Here is an 18953-nt window from a genome sequence, read left to right as displayed (position 1 = left end):
CTGATGTGGCTGCCACCCTCCACGCGGCGTCACTGCTTTGGTGGGCGACCAGCTCCATGGCCTGCCTGCTGGTGCCTGAAGTGGAGCTGCTTGCGCTCCCCACGGGCTGAGGCCAGGCAGAGACCCAAGAGGGGCCAGAACCCCCGGAACCCAGAGCGCGGCTGCCGACCGAGCTGGGTGATGCAGTAGGGTGGCAGGCAGCCTGGCAGAGCTGCAAATGTGTGTGCTGTCTGCTGGTTCCCTACACATAGACCTGGAGAGAAGCCACAGGAGAGTCCTTTAATGTGGGAAGGGACAGACGGCAGCACCTTGGTGCTGGGAAAGGCCCCTCGCCATTTTGGAGCAACTGTCTCCATTGAACCCGTCCAGCACATGCTGCCCTGGGGAGATGGTCATGCTCACGCCTCCTTGCTGTCCTCTCCAGCGCTGTGGTGGGGCAGATTCCACTAGCGAGCTGGGCTTTGGGAGCCATAGCTCCCCTCCCGCTCGCTGTGCCCAGCATGCCACCAGTCATGGCCCCAGCATGGCACAAGGAGCCCCTCCGGCGAGTGGAGCAACACACAGACAGGACTCCGTGCCACGGGGCTGCACCTACCGAACACGCTGGCAGAACTGGATCACGGCTTGCTCCTGTTCCCGCGTCTCAATGGAACCAGGCCGCAGCCGCCGGATCTCCCGGATGGCATCGCCGCCACTCATCTTCTGCACCTTCGCCAGGTAGCAGGCCAGCATGGTGCCCGTCCGGCCATGTCCCAGCATACAGTGCACTGCCACAGCCTGGCCGACAGCACCGTACCTTCAGCTGGCAGCAGCACAGAGGGATGCAGGTGTCCCTGCTGCAGCCCCGTCCCCTGCTCCCCAGTTCCTTGGTGTTATGGGTGTTGCTTCCCTTGGCATTACCTCCTTGGTGTAACCTCTCCCACTTCCCCCGCCCCACGGTGTCACCCCCTCAGCGCTGCCTCCCCGGTGTGATGTACCCCCCGCCATACCTCACCGTGGGCGTTGGCCTCCTCCACCAGCTGCAGGAAGCTCTGTATCTGCCCGGGTGTCGGGGGGCTGAAGTCAGGTACGCGGAGCCGGTGGAGCTGGATGGCGGGGCAGCAGCCATGGTGCGGGGGTGCCCGCTCCGATAGCGACACCAGGTGCCGCACGCCCTGGCTCAGCAGGAACCGGTAGTGCCCTGCTTCCCGCGGCATGGCCAGGCCCGCAAGCCGCCCCTCCGCCACCCACGAGAAGTTGGGGGGCTCAGATGCCCCCATTGCCTGCGGGGACCGGCACTGTGGGCCTGCGCCACCACGTTCCCTGGGGACAGGGCTGCTCTGGGGACCCCGGCCAGGCCAGACTCCTGGGATACCATTGCCAAGCCCCCGGGAACCCCAGTCAGGCCCCCAGGGAACCCCTGCCAGGCCCCCCAGGAGACCATGGCCCAACCACCCAGGACCCCCAGGTCAGGACCGCTGGCCAGGCCCTTCACACCCCCGTTCAGGCCCCCTGGGAGCCCCTGGCCAGGCCTCCGGGATCCCCAGTACCACCCCCCTGGAGAACGTGGCCAGACCCCCTGGGACTGTCAGCCAGACCCCCAGTTCCGTTCCCACCAGAGACCACGGCCGGGCCCCCAGAACCCCCCGGTTCAGGCCCCCCGAGATGGCCAGGCCCATCCCCTCGGCCAGGCCTGCCGCCCCCCCCCCCCCCCCCCCCCCCCCGCACCGGCCGGAGCTCCCCGTAGGCCGTACCGCTCGCACCCGGCCCCCGCGGAGCCCTGCACTGGCCCGGCCGCCCCTGCAGGCCGCCCCCAGCAGGCCCAGGCCCCTCCCGCCCCGCCGTACCGGGGAGGCCGCGCGGCGGCGGAGCGGGGCCCGCGGAGCGTCTGCAGAGAGCGGCGGCGCGGCCGGGCAGGGACCGTCGCTAGCGGCGGGGCCGCGCCGGCCGCCGGGACGCGGGACTGCGCCCTCGGGGCTCCGGGACACGGGGCTGCACCCCCCCGGGGCTCCGGGACACGGGGCTGCCCTTCTCGGCCCCCTTCCGTGCCCGTGTCCGTCCCCCAGCGCTGGGCAAGGGAGTGGCCCTGGGACGGGAGCGGGGCCCGGGGCTGGCGGCCGCCCCTTTCCCCGGCTCGTCCCCTTTCCTTTTCTCCTGCCAACGCTCCCCCTAACGAGTTTTCTGAGCCCTAATTAACTACCTGAGCCACGCTGAGCTTTGGTGGGCTTCAATTTGCCCGGCAAAGACCATTGCTGCTTTTCAAACCATTTTTTTTTCATTTATGCGATGCCAGGTGGCTTTGGGGAGGGGTTACACAGCGGGGGTGGGGTTGACACAGCAGAGAGGGGGGGGACACAGCAGAGAGGGGGACACACAGCAGAGAGGGGGACACACAGCAGAGAGGGGGACACACAGCAGAGGCGGGGGGCACAGACCCCATGGCAATCACGGCTCACCCAGTGCTTGCCGGCCACCATGAGTGAGAGGACAGGAGTGCACCAGCCCCATGCCATGCATCAGGCCTTCAGGTACACCTCGCCCATGATCTTGCAGAGGAAGTTTCTCCATCCGCAGATGGGGGCTTCATCTGGGCTGTCGTGCATGGCCGCTATCACCCCTGAGGTGGAGAACTCCGTGTCCCACACACATGGCCGAGATTTCCCCCACGAAGGACTGCTGGGCGTTGAAGCTGCCCCAAAGGCGTCCTGTTTCTGCCTCAGCATAATGGCCACCTCCACCTCCACTGTGTAGCCCCTCTGCAGCCCTTTGCAGGGACAGGGCTTCCTGTTGAACCAAAAGCCCATGATGCCGGTGGTGGACTCCCAGCTGGCACAGATGTGGTCGCTCACTGAGATGCTTTTGAGGATGCCGCAGGACACAAACCTGATCCCACGTAGAGCTGGTACTTGCCAGGCTTGCCTTGAAGAGGAGGATCTCACTACTGCTCCCCACTGCACCTTCTGCTCTCCCCATGGGGCCTGGAGCAGGCCCTGGCACAGCCCCTCCATCCCTACCTCATGGGGCAGCAAGGCTGAAGAGTGCTGCGAGAGCTAGGAGGCAGAGCCACAGCTACGCCATGGCACTGCTGAGCCTGGCCGCCGGCACCTCTGTGGTGAGGGGAGCCACCGTGCCATGGCCCTGGGGCTGCTCAGGGTCTGTGCCAGGGTGAGCATGGCTATGCAATGGTCATGTTTGCCCATGACCTTTGTCCCTAAGCACCCGGAGGACCAATCCACAGGGCTGTTTGGCAATCTGGTGAGGGGCCCAGGGCCAGTTTGCCTGCCCGGGAGCCTGCAGACTTAGCGGGCTGGCAGGGAGCTTGGGGACAGTGGTTGCACATGGGGACAGGCATTGGGGACAGGTCCCACATCCCCAAGGGCTTGCACCGAGCCCCTGCCTGCCTGTTCCTAATCAGTTCTGCCATTTCATGTGTGGTTGGGCAGTGCCAGAGCTGGTGGATCCACATCCTGCCCATGCAGGAGCTGGCTGCAGAGCAGCTCAGGGGGTGTGGGGGAGGGAAAGGGTGCCCTAGGTGTTAGTGACAGGTTGGTGGTGGGTGCTGGTGCTCAGCGGGACCCTGCCAGGCTGAGTGGTGCCCCTAGCCCTCCCCAGCTCTGTCTGATCCCCGTCCCAACTGGAGCTCCCTGGCTAGGGCACGCAGATGGCACCTTCTTCTTGCCGGGTTGTAGAGGTGAAGGGGTGATGGGGACAGCAAGGGGAGAGTGGGGGCTGAGGCCACCCCAGCCCCGGAGCTGGCTGGCTCTCATGGCCCCAGTGCTTCCCGGAGCCGGGGTTTCACCACCACGTCGCCCTTCACCTCATAGCTCAGGCTCTTCCAGGCCAGGATGGCAGGCGGCAGGCGCAGGGACTGGTAGGCAGCTCGCATCTTGTCTGGGGACAGCCCCACATCCCACAGGTAGACATCAGCCAGCTCACCCGAGAAAGAGTTATAGACATCAAAGCCACCCCCGAAGGCGTCCTGCTCCTGCCCCAGCAGGATGGCTGCCTCCACCCCCACCGTGTAGCCTCTCTGCAGCCCCTTGCGGGGCCAGGGCTTCCCGTTGAGCCAAAACTCAGCAATGCCGGTGGCTGACTCCCAGCTAGCGCAGACATGCTCCCAGTCCCCGTGGCCCTCAGGGACACGGAAGATGACGAACTTGCCCCCCACGTAGAACCGGTACTCGCTAGGCTTGGGCTTGAAGAGGAGGATTTCATTGTCCTGTGCCTTGGTGGCATAGGAGAAGAGGCTGTAGGGCCGGGTCAGGTCAGTGTAGGACCGCAGGCACACAGTGAAGTTCTGCAGCGGCTGCTCGAGCTTGGCCCTCAGCAGCACGTAGGCATCGCTGGGGTCATTCCGGAAGACAAACACCTTTCGGTACAGGTCTGGGGGACAAGAGGGGACACAGCAGAGGTTGGGGTGTCCTGCAGCCCTCTCCGACTACCTCTGAGCCCTTCTCCATCCCCCCGGGTGACTCTGCGTCCCTGACGTCCCCTCTGCGGACCCCAGCCTTGCCCCAGCATCCCCCAGCCCCTCTGACTGGGCTCTGGCACGAAGCAGAGGGCTCCGAGACCTCCTGCCGTGTCCCCGCCGGACCTGCCCCTCCCCATGCCGCCTCCTGTCCCCCGGTGTCACCCCTACCTTCCTGGGCCATGATCCCCGAGAGCGCGGCCAGGACGCCGAGCCAGAGCTGCAGCTGGCCCATGGTCCCGGGTGCTGCGGTCGGTACCAGGAGAGGAGCCGCCTCGGCGCAGAGCTGCCGCCCGCCGGGTTTACGGGCCGGAGGGTGGGAGGGGACCCGCCTCCCCCCAGTCGGGTCCCCCGCAGCCCGGCCCGGGAGGAGCGATTTCACGCCATCACGCGGCCGTGCCGCAGGACCGTGGGTCACCCGCCTGCACGGGGCTCCCCTTGGAGCTGTTGCCCCGGCCGCGGTCCTCTCGGCTCACTCGCCGGGAAAACCCCCGTGGGAGCGACGCGGTTTGGTCCTGGCTCGTCCGAGAGGCACCGTGGAAGCTGCCCCAACCCCTCGCCCCGACCCGCGGCTCTCAGGCACGTCCCCGGGCTCTGCTCGCCGCGTCCTGGCCAAAGGGCCGGAGCCCGGAGCCGGAGCTGTGGGCACCAGGTGGCAGAAGAACCCGCCACGAAGCCGAGCGGCGGAGGGTCCGGCAGCCTCCGGGGGTGTCCGTGTGTCCGGCGAGCGGACGAGGCCGGCGTGCAGAGCGCGGGGAGCCCTTCCCGGCTGCAGTCTGATCGGGAAGGGGGAGGATTTCGGCTGCTCCGGGCTCCGTAATGACGGTGCTGGGCTGGCTGATGGGCGGGGGGTCCGGGCTGGGGATGTGGGGCTGTTGCATGGGTGTGCTGGGGGAATGGAGTGGCAGGGTAACAGTGAGATGCTCTCAGCCACGGGTGGCCGCCCCCTTTTTGGGGACAATGTGGGCTCGTTCCCCACCGAGTCAGTCCCTCAGTTTACCAGGGATGAGCTCCCAGGTCCCATAGAGCTTAGCTCAGCCAGGGCAGCTCCTCACGTGCTGCCATGGTGGGCCCCAGACCCTGTGGGCAGGCAGGTCCCAGCCGCAGGCTCACACTCCTCCATTCACCCCTCCTCCAGCTCTCTGTCCACACCCGTTTCACATCCTGTGCGCCTTGCGACTGCACACAGCCATCCCTCGTGGGAATGGAGGAGCGCGGCTCGGATGCCTCCAGCACTGGATATAAATCATCTTGCTTCCTGCTAATATACTGCAGAGCTTCATTATGAACTTTTCCTGCTAATTTGGAGGCACAAGGAGCACACGCCTCCCTCTTCCTGTCCCTTGGCCCACAGGAGCCTAGCCGGAGATGATGCACGTCACCCCTCTGTGCTCCCCTGCACCTCCCAGCCCCTGCCATTAGCCAAGCTTGGCGAGTGGCTCTAACAGACATATATATTGTATACAATTCCCACTGGCAGATGTGGGATGTGACGCTTATCTCGGCTTGTCAGGAGGGAGTGAAAAATCCTCCTATTGCTTCACATCGCCACTGCCCTGTTTGCCTGCTGAAATCTCCCCGTGGAGCTGGCGGGGGGGGCTGGCGCTGAGCCTTGAGGGTCCCTGCAGGTGTGCAGGAGCCTGGGGCTGACACCCCTTATGGGGACTTGGGGAGATGCTCGAGGCACCCCAGGGCTATCTGCATTGAGCAAATCAGAGTGTCTGGCCCCAAACGGTGGGGCTGAGACACCAAGGAAGGGGACAGAGGGAGGAGAGGCACCAAGCCTGGTGGCCATGTTGCCCTCCCCTTGGTTCTGGGCGGGGGGAGGGCATTGCCTGTGGGGCAGAAGCTGCAGGGCTGGTGGGGACACTGTGAGGAGAGGGGATGGTGCTGGGTGCCAGGGGCCAGCATGGGGCCCTCGGCTGTAGCGCCAGGAACTCAGCAGCTGCCGCTGGTGCCTGCCTTGTGGCGGCAGAGCCTGGCAGCGAGCAGTGCTGCGGGCCCCAGGCAGCAGTGCAGCACCCCCAGACCCTCGCACAACCCCAGCACATAGTCAAAATGCTCGAAGGTGCTGCAGGTGGGCTGCAGCAGCTGGGCCTGCAGGAGAAAATCCATGGCCAGCCCCACACCGTAAGGCACCCAGAGCCCCAAGAAGAGCCAGCTGACGCAGATGCGTGGCTCCCAGCCTGCCCTTAGCTGTGGCGTGGCCAGCGTGGCCACCAGCAGCACTACTGGCAGCAGCAGGAAGAGGCAGAGACAGAGGGCGAGGTGCAGCAGGTATGCTGGGGAGAGGATGTCCACACTCCAGCGGATGCAGCTTGTCTCTGGGGCCGCCACCGTGCCGCTGGTGAGAGCCACCGGCGTTGCTAGCAGTAGTGCCCCGGCCCACATGGCCACGGCCATCCACTGGCTCCGGGGATCCCAGCGGCACCAGGCGGTTCTGCAGGAGCTGCTGCCCACCAGCAGCCCCTGTGCAAAGAGGCTCCAGTGCCACAGCAGGTGGGTGAGCTTACACAGCCCCGTGCCCAGCTGCCAGCCCTGTCTGATGCCCACTGCCACCAGTGGCAGCAGGGCAGTGAAGAGACCTGTCCCCACTGCCAGCTGGGCCACCAGCGGTCGGCTCTGGGGCCAGCCCCAGGCATGGGGCCACTTGGCCAGTGCCACCAGCAGTGCCCCAGTGCCCAGGGTGGCTGCGGCACAGGTGACAGCAAGGAAGGCAGGGGCCACGCGCTGGAAAAGGGGACAGTACTGGTTGTGGCAGGGTGCGGCATCATAGTCCAGAGAGGTCATGTTGCTGCCGTCGTAGAAGTTGCCTATGATCTCCAGCAGATCCAGGGAGTTATTGCCCTCCAGGACGCTGGGGGTCTGTGAACAAGACCAGTGCGCATCAGGCAGGGATGTACCCAACCAACTGCAAGTGCCTGCAACCTAAGGCATCGCTTGAGATGTCCCCTCCGATGGGCTGCTGCTCCCTGCCATGGAGCTGCTGCCCTGCTGGTGCCGGGAGATTCATTTACAGCCCTGGTGCAGGTTGAGCAGTGCAATTTATCAGGGAGGGACACGCTGCGGGGAGAGGCTGCCTGCAGCTGATACTTCGGAGGCACGGGATTGTCCCAGGCTGGCCCCACTGTGCATGAAAGCCCAAATTTTCTTAGAGCCTCAAAGGAGGGTTGCAAACCCTGCAGCAGGTGAGTGCTAATCCCACTAAGCCATCTGCAAGTGAGCATTTGCCAGCAGTGTGCGCTGCGAGCTGTGGCCCCTCCCCACCGTGCACTCGTGTCCCCAGCCCTTGCATCCAGCAGGATGGGAAATTGCTAGGGAAAGTGGCAGGGGAGGGGAGAGGCACTCACCACTGGGATGCAGTTGCCCATGATGTGTGTCCCAGGACGGCACTTGCTCCTTTGTGTTTGGGGTCTCCAACAGGTGCTGTGCGTGGTGGCAGGTGCTCAGCTGTGCATGCTCACTGCAGGGTGCTGTGCCCAGCAGTGCAGACTCAGGGGTGCACGCTCTCCAACAGGTGCCGTGCACAGCACTGCATGCCCTCCGAGAGCTGCGTTGCACGGCAGTGCCTGCTCTACTCGCTCTCTCGTGGGCTCTGCTCGTCCCGCTTGAAAGGCAGGCAAAGGACTGCGGTAATGAGATAAGAGCTGCCTCTTTAATAGCAGCCCTCCCGGCCTGGCAATCCCCTTTGCCAGGGCCTAAAGGAAACAGGCGGGCCACCACTGCCGGTAAAGCCGGTGAGCTGCCAGCACAAGCCTGTAATTTCTCGAGCAGGAAACAATCGCTTCTTGGCAGAAATTAATTAGGAATTGTATTTACAGGCACCCTGGCTGTGTGGATGCTCCTATTGCTGGCCTGGACTCAGGCATGTGTGGAGTTTCATCCCAGGGATGCCGGCTGCGTGCAAATCTGGCTCTGGGGTGTAGGGTGGGTGGTGTGGGTGCAGGCGGCTGCTGAGGCGACCCTGTGGTGGTGCAGCCCAGGCACACAGTGCTTTCCAGCTCCTCTACAGCAAGGAAACCTGCAGCCCTGCCTCAGGACACCCCACTGGGAGGCCGGATCCTGTGGGGTCACCCCGTGGCACCGGGGCTGAGTCATGGGCTCCCTGGGCTGCAGTGGGCAGCAAGCCCAGCTTGGCGGGGACTGGCAGAGGCCAGTGGCACTTCGTGGCCCTCATGCTTGGTGGGAGCAGAGGGCAGTGGTTGATGGGGGGGGGGGGGGGGGGCGGGGATCAAGGGGTTGGGACTGAGGGTTCCCATCGTTTGGGGGGACTAGTAATTTGGGAGGAGCTGAGGGTCAGGCACTGGGTGTCTGCAGTGGGGGTCTGGGGGACTAGGTGGGGGGATTTGGGGGTGAAGGGGCAAGGGTCTGCACAGGGGGTCTGGGGACAGGTGGCTGCTAGAGACTGTGGTTTGGGGGCCTAAGGGGGGTGGGGGTCAAGGGCTTGAGGGGGCTGAGCTATGCCTCCACATGTGCTGCGATGGGCTCAGCCATGTCCCTCCCATGCTGTGCACCGGGGTGAGCTGTGTCCCCAATCAGGCTGAGCTCTGCCCCCTCCCCTGGCCTTGGTGCCCCTGGCTCCCCCTTGTCCCAGGGGGGTCACGGCCACGACACCTCCCAGGCCCTGGCAGTGTCCGGCGCACGCAGGCAGAAGCAGAGACGCACAGACAGGTAACGTGTGTAATCCAGATATATTTATAGGATTATTTTCCGAGATTAGCACAGGATATTAGAAAGGTTATAAAGTCACATCAACGTTCGTTGTCTCCCTTTTATGTACATACAAGAACACAGCACAACAACACAGACCGTCCTCTGCCCTGTCCCGCTGCCACCCCACGGCATCTCCAGAGCTCCCTACAAATATGGCTTTCGTGTCTATTGAGAGTTCAGTGCCGGCCGGGAAGCAGTTGGAGCCTTGCTGGGGCTGGTGAGCAGGAGTGAACAGGCCCGGCCGCAAACGAGGGCCACAGGGTTCCGAATCCTCCTCGCTCCTCCAGCGCTGGCCCTTGCTACGTCCTGATTTGGATGCCCTGGGCCCAGCACGGGTGACTGCAGTGGCACAGGGTGGACATGGGGCTGGATGCCCCCTGCCCGTGTGGCCAACAAGGACCCCCTGCTTCCAAAGGGGCCACCGAGGCCCAGGGAGGTGGCTAGTGCCCTGGGCTCTCCCAGCCACGTTGTGACACTGCCCGGCCTTGCTGGGCACCAGCAGGGAAGGACAGGAGCCCAGTGTCCCCCCTCCCCTGTGACAGCATGTCCCTCATGTCACCACCCCAGCAGCACTGCCTGCCCCATCGCTTCTTCTCTCCTGCAGCGCGGCACATCCACCATCAGCCACATCAGTGACACCACATACCCCACCACCTCCCTGTGCTGCTGATGGTGTGTGGTGTCACCCCTGTGCTAGCATCAAGGTGTAGCTTCTCACCCCTTCACACAATCCACATCGCCTCTTGTACTTACGACATGGTGTACCCAACCCTCCCTGATAGCCCTGACCCAGTGCACCACAGCGCTGTGCACACATACAACAGGGTGCACCCCCATCACCCCCCCCGTCACATCACCCTAACACAGTCATGGTGTGGTGCAGCTCACAACTGACACCCATTGTTCCCCCGCTCATGGCTGTGTACCTGTTCCTCTTCACACCTGTGACACAGTGTATTCATCACCCCAAAAGACTCAACACTTGGTGTGCCCCACCATGCCCCTAGGCTCCCAAGATGGTGTTTCCCACCACATCTCACACCGATCACACGATCTATTCATCAGGGTCTCAAACTCGCAAAGTAGTTTCCCCATCATGCTCACGACATGGTGTGTCCCATCACACCTTCCACCAGCAGCATGGTGGGTGCACCACCACTGCACCCTCCCACACGGTGACATGGCCCATCGTAGCCTCATGATGGTGTCCCCATCACCCCTCACACTCATCCCACCACATCTCCCTCTTCACACATGTGACCTAGTGTATCTGTCACCCCTCACATGTGACACAGGGTCTCCATTGTCCTCGTGCCCATGGCAGCGGGTCTACTGCTCCCTTGCTAAAGCCCTTTGGCTCTTGCTTGCAGATGCAGCCTCATGTTCATGCTCCCATCACTCCCAGGACCTGTGACACCCACGGCCATAGCAGGACAAGGGGCCCACCTGGCATGAGACCCAGTCCATCCTTTGCTGACATCTGCCGCAGGCAGCAGGTCTGACTCCAGTGCTGTCTGTGCCTGGTCCTCCCCATGCTGCATCCTGCCATGTCCCCTACTGGGCGACATCTCAAAAAGGCCAAATCCCGACTTCTTTCGCCAGGGAAAACGGCGACCACCAGCACCAGCCCTTGAAGCAGCTCTGCAGTAACGGTGCTGCGGAAAAACTGGCCACGGTTGTGCCTGCGCTGCCTTGAAAGGGCACAAACATCCCTGTCCGACCTCAGCTCCCACCTCCCTTTTCCTAGGGACCAGTTAACCCCCTTCCCTCCCAGACCCCCAAGTTGGGGCTTTCTTTGTAACCATCTACGGCATGTAGACTTACAATGAGATTAAACTGTACTTGAAAACACGTCCTTGCATTTTTATTTGAAGGAATTACGTCTATTTCATAGTGAATGTTAAAGATCTTCAGCGAAGCATCAGGTCGCACATTCATACATGCTCAGTGTGCAGTGGAGTAGTTAACAGCATCGACATCTGCAGTGTTATCTTCGGCAGCAACGGTTGCATCCCTCAAAACGAGCTCGGAGCTACCATTGGGACTCCATGCCAACGTCCTCCTCCAAAGAGACAGGAAGGGAGGAACAACATTGAGAAAACCGCAGGTTTTCTTCACCATGTATGATGGCTTCGTGCACTTCTCTCTCGAGGTGCTAACACCCTGCTGCCTGCGTGCTCCTAACACACGATTTAGCCATGGTGAACCTAGTCACATCTGTGCACACGCCCAAATGCCACAAACACATCACTCATTCACACCCTGTGCCTGCCTCCGAGCCATGCCTCTTCTTCCTTGTCTGCTTGGCCCCAGCCCCCTTCCAGCCCTGCTTGCTCTGCAATGGCTTCCCCGCGGGCATCCTCCTCATGCCACTCGCACGGTCTGGATGGGAGTGACACTACCTGCCCCACGGGCACCCGGCACCCCAACAGTGGAGGACACAAGCTCTTCCTCTACCTCCAAGGTGAGGTTACTGCACCAGCGAGGGCTTTTGCTCCTTCCCAAAGGGGTCTCCTCCAGACAACCTGAAATCGAAGGGTGCCCAGCCAAAGGCTGGCTCCTGCAAACCCCTTGTGTCCAGAGCGAGACATGCTGGGATTCTGGGAAGCTGGAAAACCTCATCTCAAGGGTGAGGGATGGGGCCTGGCTCCCCAGGGTTGTGGGGTGTCCTGCAGATGCTGGAGTGTGCAGCCCCCTGCAGCCCCATCCTGTGGGTGTGTGGTTGGGGTGGGCCAAGCAGACCTCCGGGACACGTTGGAGAGTTGGGAAAGCTGCTTATTTTTCTCTTGGAAGAGACAGCGAAACAGGTAGACGGTAGGGCAAGCCCCCCCAAGCCTCCTTGGAGACCCCAGAACTACCAAGATACTAAACCTGGGCATTTCAGCTGCTGTTGGCTGCGTCCCTTGGAGCCGAGAAGAAACCGGCCTTTTCCAAGCTCACATCTGCCCTGGGAAGGGGCTGGGGAGGGAAGGGGGACAGACAGCTCCGAGCAGTAGACCCTGGTGGAGCCACTCCCTGCACATCTCCCAGGCCTCGTGCCATGCTGGGCTGCTTGTGCTGGGGAGCAGGTCATCTCCAGCTCAGCTCAGCTCCCGTGGTACCGCTAGCTGCATCAGCTCTGGCTGAAGTCACCCTGAGGGTCTAAACGACCTTTCCAGAGGCTCCGGATACCCCAGAGCTGGCCCAGCGAAGAGGGGGTGGCTATGGCCGCAGGCCTGCTGACTCTCCTGGCTCTGCCCGGTGCTCCTAGCGCAGGTCGCTTCCTGCACTGAACATCTCAATAGATGGTTTAAATTGACGTTTCCAATCTGAGAATTTGTAAAGTCGGGGCTTTTTCTCTGGATTCGCCCCCAAACCTCTGCCCTCCCCCCTCCCGCTGGGGTGGGACCCAGGAGCTGCAGTGCCCAGCAGCTCCCAGTCTCTCTGGGGGCCTCAGCGGTTCCCACCCTGGAAGCTCACCCCCCCTTCACACATCTACTGCACGAGGACAGCTCTCTTCCTGAATGGACACTGTTCGACAAGAACCACCAAGGATAAAATCAGGGCAGGGGCCCGGGGTCACTCCCTGCTTGACCCCAGCCACGCACCAAGACCTTGGAGGCAGAGACACTGCCCGTTGGCATCCTGCTCCTGTCACATCGGCTGTGCTCCCCGTCCCAGCTGAGGCTGGGGCAATCACGCAGCAGCCGAGGCCGGGGGGAGCAATGGGAATGTGGGTCCCGGCTCTCAGTGGGAGGCACGGGGCAAGCATTCGTGACAGAGGGGCCACCCAGGTGCCCCAAGCTTGCGCCAGAGCCTGGAGCTGATTTTATCCTTGGATGTCAAAGAAACCAAAATGGAGAGAAACAAAGGAAAGAGCTACATCGACCCCAGCTCAACATCCCAACCAAGGGCCCAAAGCAAAGAGCTGCCACAAAACCAAAGCAAAGGTCCAAAGGAAGAAGGAAAGTCGCTCACTCACTGGTTGGTCTGTGTTTTGCGCGAGCGCTGGTCGCAGGGATGGAGGTGCAAGCAAGCAAACGGGGCCGGGGCTTTCGCTGTTCATAGTAATAACGTTTTGTACAAGTTCAAGAAGAAGCATCATGTCTCAGGCCGGTTGCTCTCTGCTCTTTGTCCCGCCATCCCTCTGTCCGTCTGTCTGCCCGTGCTGGGCGCGAGAGAAAATCTGTTGGGTTGAGTGGGGTTTGTGGTCTGGTTTCCGTTTCCATCGGGGTCTGTTGGCTCCATTTCTCACTCTCTGTGACGACCCTAGATGAAATACTCCTTCTTGTCGTCGCCGCTGGGTTGGCCACCCTCTGCATTGATGATGGCCGTATCAGCGTCTGGGGCATCGTCCGACCCCTTGGCCTCGTGGGTCAGGTAGGTACCTGGGCGGTGAGAGGGGGTCAGTGTCACGGGGGGACCCTGCTGGCACCCCGCTCCCACGCAAGCAGGGGAAGGCTGGGCTGCCTGGAGGGGCCCCGACGGCAGAGTCCGAGGGGCTGGCTGGAAAGTGGAGGTGAGAGGAAAGTCCTTTGGGTTTGGCCTGAAATGGAAAAGTCACCGGTTTCTTTGGATAAGCCCTGCCCAGGGAACAACCCTCACCTGGGCAGCTCAAAGCTTTTGCAGTCATCTCTAGGCAGAGGGTGAAACTGCCTCCCGCTTTGCAGGCAGCAGCCCTTGCCTGCATTTCCAGGCACATCTCCTGCCCTCCCCACCGCCTGCCCCTCCTTGCACCCCTGTCCCTATTCCACCTCAGAAAACTGGAGGCTTTCTTTGCAAAACTGCCATCCTCAAGGAGGCTCCAGCTCCCGGCTGCCCCCAGAGCTGGCACGGTGTGGGGCAGATGCAGCAGCTCTGCTGGGCTCGGAGGGCAGGGATGGGGGGCTCTTACTCACACATCACCTCTGCTGGGATTTGCCGATGTCTGGATGTGACCGTCTCCCCGTGTCTTATGCACATACCTGCTGGGCGGATGAAAAGTCCAGGGATGGGGAGATGGAAATGGTGAAGCGGAAAGAGGAAGGCGGAGGGCTCAAGGGATGGTGAGGAGGGCAGGGAGAGGGAGGAGGTGGCATCAGGCACAGACAGGAACAGTGGCACAGGCAGTCCCAGGGTAGGGGGTACCATGCCGTGAAGGACAGATGGAGAAATGGGGTAGGAGCTGCCTCCACCTGCTGCGTGCAGCTCCAAGGACTCACTGGGACACCTCCACGCTGGGGTGAGTGCCAGCACAGGCATGGGCAGCAGTCCCCAAACACAGGAAGGCTCCATTGGCTGCGCTGGGTTTCTCTGGACACGGGGCAGGTCTGGAGGACAGGGAGCTGCCTCCCTTTACTCCTGCCCCATGCTGCCTGCTCACTTCGGGGATGTAGCCCTGCTCCCAGAGACCCACTGAGAAGGGAGCATGCCCTGCACTGCCTGCTCCGATGTGGCATGGGGGTCTTGGCTCCACGCCCTCCCCGTGCAGCTCCCCCACCCTGTACCTTTGTGTCTGATCAGGTAGTGTCCCAACACGATGAGAAGACTGAGCAGGAGGAAGACAATGACAGCAACCACCCCGCCGATCACTGCATGGTACGTGCTGGAGGTCGAGGGCACCGGGCTGGCATCTGCCCAGACAGCAAAGGGAGAGAAAACAGAGAGAAGGAGATGCTGCAGACCCTGCCGCACAGCAGAGGCTGCTGCTCGTCCCATGGACTGCTCAGGGCTACAGGCGGGCACCTTGGAGGGCCCAATCCTTCTCGGCTCGGTGCCATCAGCTTGATCCCGCTGCAGATGAGAGCTGTCAAGGCAGAAGCAAGAAAAAAGAAGGCAGTGGGGGAAGCAAGGAGGGAAAAGCAATGGCCATCAGTGCCGGCTCCTGGGGGAGTCAGCCAAGAGGAGCTTCGATGGCTGAGCTGGGAGCCCTGTCTGGGCAAGAAGGCAGCTGAGAAGAACTGTGATGGGCAAACCCATCCCTGTGCCCAGCTGCCTACTATGTACCCCAGGGAGCAGCACCAGCAACATGCTCTGCGCAGCCTGTGGTACCTTTGCCTTCAGGCGCAGTCATGATCCCACCACCCCACGCTTCACAGTGGGATTTTTGCCTCAAAAGGGAGGCTAAACACACGGCGGAGCCAGGCTTGGCTCACTATTCCCCTGTGCTGTGCTAGCAGGAAGGTGATGTGCAGGCTAGCATGGCCGCACACTGCACCCCAGGAGGTGACAGCACCCCAAGGAAGGTGGGACCTCATGGCCAGTCTCAAGCGAGCCGCATCTTGTAGCGCAGTCCGCACTGGGATTCTGTGTTAGCCCTGGTACACAGGGACAAATCCTCCTTCCACTCCACTCTCATCGTGTCCCATCAGCTCAGAGAGGACAGAGCCGTAGAAACGTTCAGAGGAGGCATTCGGACAGGATGGGGTGGGAAAGACGACAGGGGAGGCGACAGGACAGAGGGATGACATCTCACACGGACACAAGGCACAGGCTGCAGCTCACAGGCAGCTGCTGCCACAAGCTGCCAAGAAGAGCTGGAAGAACCATTATGCAGCTCAGACTCTGGGGCCTTGGCTCTTTCTGTTGCGTACCACCACCCCAAAGTCTTGAGATGGTGGCTGCAGAGCCCACACACTCCAATAAGCAGCAGCACAGGGACTGGAGCCTGGCTGGGCACCTGGGACGTGGCAAGGGTGTCCCTGGCCCAGGGCTGGGCCACCATCCTCCTGTGGAGCTTCTCCCACCAGGCTAGGGAGCAGCGGGTCCGTAAAGAGACAGAAAAGGAGCTTACGGTACCTTGGATGGGAGCTGGAGTGAAGGATGAAGCGGTGGCCATGGAAGCATGAGAGATGGGCTGGGAAGGGCCCGGCGGAGGGGCTGGAGTGGAGTGAACGTGTGGGGTGGGGAGCTGGGAAAGATCTGGGGAGGACGACAAAAACACAGGGACACGAATCAACCCTGGGAGGTGCCAGTGAGGCATGACAGAGCCCATCAGAGGGGACCCAGCTCTCCCCAGCCTGATGGGACCTATTCTTCTCAGTGGCTCCTTCCACAACCCCTTTCTTGGCCACAGGTCCTGCTCCTCTTCTCCTGCCAGCATCCTCTGGGACACACTGCTGTAAATATCTTCCCCTATCTCCTATCCTGCCAGCACCCCCGGTCACCCCTTCCTCTATGAGGGACCCCACTGGGCCCCTTTTGCCTGGAAGCCCTGGGACTGCAGTGGCTGGAAAGCATCACCCACCATGAGGTGCCACCTAAACTTTCCTATGCACGCCCTCAGGGACTGCTCCATCCTTGCTCTCCCTCGCTGCCAAGCAAGGTGGCTGCTGCGGCAGGCAGTCTCGGGGGCTTGGCCAGGCAAAGTAGCTGCTCCAGCGATGGTGCCCGAGACCTGAGTGGCTCTGGGGAAAAAGAGGAATTTGACAAGGGGAACCAAGCCTAGATGTGGAGCTCCTCTGCCAGGAGCTGTGACACCAAGTGGTGAGGGACACTGGTGGTCTGGGTGCTGCGTGCTCATGGATGGTGTTGAGCACCCTGGATGCTGCTGTAAGCCCATGGATGAGTGCTGAGCACCCTGAGGGCTGCTGTGCTTCTGGATGGATGTGGAGGACTCTGAGTGCTGCTGTGTGCTCACAGCCGGGCTCAGGAACCAGCTCCCTGTGTAGACCCTGCACCCAGGGGGACGAGGGGACACAGGGGGTGACAAAGGAATGACTGCACAGAGTTGGACATTTAGGGGCTCATCCTGGGCAGGCAGAGGAGAGGGACTCAGGGGGACAGGGTGCCCAAGGTGCCATTGCTACCATGCCCTCTACCCACAGCCACATTGGAGGAGAAGGATGTTGAGAGTGCCTAAAACAGGAGGGGAGAGAAAGGGGACGGGAAAGGGAAGAGCTGGAGCATGTAGGAATGCTGGAAGATGGATAGTCCAAGGCTGGTAGAGAGGAGAGAGATGGCAAGAGATTTGGCAGAAGAGGAGGATAACCCGAAATCCAAGGCCAAAAATGCAGGGAAACAGGCTCCTACCAACACAGGAAAGCTGCTGGGCAAGAGGCTGGGTGTCGAGCACAGGAGTCAGGGCAGCACCACCACCAGCCAGGGACAGGCTGGAGAAACCCTCGCAGCCCCACACAGCTCTGCTCAACATGCGACACGTGGCGCTTGGATGCAGCAGGGCACAATGACAGCGAACGTGGCAGCAGAGCACAGCCGTGGCAGGGGGGAGGTGGCAAGGGGACTGCAGCATGCAGGGAAGCGGCGGGTGCTACCCCTTCCCATGCAAGGACAGGTATTGAGTGGTGATAGACTGTGGGGACACGGGATGCAATGCAAGCCTGCAGCTCCAGCAGCTCAGGGCAAGCCATGGGGCCTGTCTCCAGAAGCTTAGGACAGGGCTGCCAGGGCACCTCGTGGTTTGGAGGGGTCGGTGCTGTCTGGAAATCCTCCTTGGCTTATGATGGCGACGTGCAGAGGCTTCCTGCCTATGACAGGCTCAGGAGCACTGGTCTTTCCTCCTGCCCCAGAGACTCCAGCAGAGTCCTGCCTGCAGCCCCTGCAGTTCCCCCATCGCACCCTCTCCCACTCCACACTGGAGGCAACAGCGACTGAGCCCAGCCTGGGCTGTGCCATGTCCCTGCTCTGATCCCCCCCCAAACTGCTCTCTGCCCTTCTTGGCTCCAGGCAGCAGCCCTGCACAGTGCAGGGAAGGACTGGGGGGCTGGACGTGGCTGGAGGAACTGGAGATGCAGCGCTCTGCCAGCGAGTGTGCCAGGACCCAGCTGCATGCACGCACACACGCAGTGCCACAAAGACCCCCTCCCACCACAGCCTTCCCTGGATGTGCGCCACTTCACAGGGAGACACAGCCAGGACGGAGGTGATTGTGCCAACAAGCAGTTGCTGTGAGAAGCCGGGTGATGCCGGTGCCCTGCGGCCCCGCTTACCGCTGACATCGAGGTTGTACTTGGCCACGACGCTGCCCATGGAGCTGGTGGCCGTGCAGACGTAGGTGCCGCTGTCACTCTTGTTGAGGAAAGGGAAGATGAGGACGCTGTCCGAACTTAGCTGCAGGGGTGCGTCGCTGCCCTCCTTCTCCCACAGGAACTCCTGGGGGCTGCGGAGTGGAGTGGTGGTGAGGCACTGCTGTCCTCCCCAGCACCCTGGGTGGGCTGGGGCAGAGCGGAGTCCCTGGCCAGGCAGTGGAGGTGACGACGAAGGTGCGGGAGTATTCGAGCAGGAAGGAAATACCGCATTTAGGGATGAGCCAGGATGCATCTGCTGCTCCAGGGAGAGGACAGGGGCTTTGCCTATTCTCTGTGGGGTGCTTGGCCCTACCTGGCATCGATGCCAGGCCAGCGTGCGGCCCTGAGCCCACACAGCGCTACCTGCGATGCCCTGCCCGAGGCTCTAGGGAGGGCTAAGTGGTGGTTTTGAGAGCCTGGCAGTGGGAGGACGAGTTGGCCAGGGCCTGGCAGGGCTAAGTAGGAGAAAGGCAGGGGGGGTGGTGTCTTACATGGGGTTGCCCTGCCCATCACACTGTAGCTGGAGCTTCTCGCCTTCGCGTGGGTACTGGGGATGCGGCTCAATCTTCGCTGTTGGCTTGTCTGAAAAAGGAGGAGAGGCAGAGCTGGGTGACTGCGTGTCCCTGCCCTGCACTGTGCAGGGGCCTGCCGGGTAGCAGGAGATGGCACAGACAAGTCTCGGGGAGATGGGAACAGGCAGAACACAGGGGACAGGGACAGACAGGGGAAATCAAGGGCATGCACGCACAGGGGAAGTGTCACTGTGCCGTGTCCCTATGTGTGACAGGACTGCTGTGCATGCAGGTTGA

General features: G+C 62.1%; 3 protein-coding genes across 13 annotated transcripts in view; all 3 read right to left on the bottom strand.

Annotated features, from left to right (window-relative positions):
• Positions 1-591: 591 nt before the first annotated feature.
• On the bottom strand, positions 592-1283 carry DUSP23 (dual specificity phosphatase 23). The gene is made up of 2 exons (XM_075736952.1): positions 990-1283; positions 592-777 (listed from the first exon to the last, which is right to left on the bottom strand). The coding sequence occupies exons 1-2, from the start codon at positions 1257-1259 to the stop codon at positions 592-594; spliced, it is 456 nt and encodes a 151-aa protein (XP_075593067.1). The 5' UTR covers positions 1260-1283.
• The window catches only part of LOC104632122 (cell adhesion molecule 3), a 34992-nt gene continuing 16788 nt past the window's right edge, over positions 750-18953 (bottom strand). Inside the window, exons 6-12 of one of the 11 annotated variants that reach the window (XR_012832633.1) lie at positions 18636-18726; positions 18067-18236; positions 15917-16039; positions 14626-14751; positions 14038-14103; positions 13122-13527; positions 9122-11222 (exon numbers count right to left, since the gene is read on the bottom strand). Coding sequence is in view for 7 of the 11 variants with exons in the window: in XM_075736950.1 (XP_075593065.1) it covers positions 2496-2571; positions 3843-4362; positions 18067-18236; positions 18636-18726 (857 nt within the window). In the remaining 4 variants the exon portion in view is untranslated. Of the gene's footprint in view, positions 778-989; positions 1086-2179; positions 4363-4618; positions 5240-9121; positions 13528-14037; positions 14104-14625; positions 14752-15916; positions 16040-18066; positions 18237-18635; positions 18727-18953 lie in introns of those variants that run through there. The other 10 variants (XR_012832635.1, XM_075736943.1, XM_075736945.1 and 7 more) reach the window with 10 other exon arrangements.
• ACKR1 (atypical chemokine receptor 1 (Duffy blood group)) lies at positions 5586-7952 on the bottom strand. Its single transcript, XM_075736951.1, has 2 exons — positions 7798-7952; positions 5586-7312 (listed from the first exon to the last, which is right to left on the bottom strand). The coding sequence occupies exons 1-2, from the start codon at positions 7816-7818 to the stop codon at positions 6386-6388; spliced, it is 948 nt and encodes a 315-aa protein (XP_075593066.1). The 5' UTR covers positions 7819-7952; the 3' UTR covers positions 5586-6385.

This window comes from Balearica regulorum, chromosome 28, assembly GCF_011004875.1.
Source record: "Balearica regulorum gibbericeps isolate bBalReg1 chromosome 28, bBalReg1.pri, whole genome shotgun sequence".
Taxonomy (NCBI): domain Eukaryota; kingdom Metazoa; phylum Chordata; class Aves; order Gruiformes; family Gruidae; genus Balearica; species Balearica regulorum.
This window is presented reverse-complemented; position numbering and strand designations above follow the sequence as displayed.

Coding starts and splice junctions, on each gene's coding strand:
- DUSP23 (XM_075736952.1), bottom strand. CDS start 1,259: ATGGGGGCATCTGAGCCCCCCAACTTCTCGTGGGTGGCGGAGGGGCGG. Junction 778..989: donor AGGCCAACGCCCACGGTGAG/GTATGGCGGGGG, acceptor GCTGTCGGCCAG/GCTGTGGCAGTGCACTGTAT.
- ACKR1 (XM_075736951.1), bottom strand. CDS start 7,818: ATGGGCAACTGCATCCCAGTG. Junction 7,313..7,797: donor TGGGCAACTGCATCCCAGTG/GTGAGTGCCTCT, acceptor TCTTGTTCACAG/ACCCCCAGCGTCCTGGAGGG.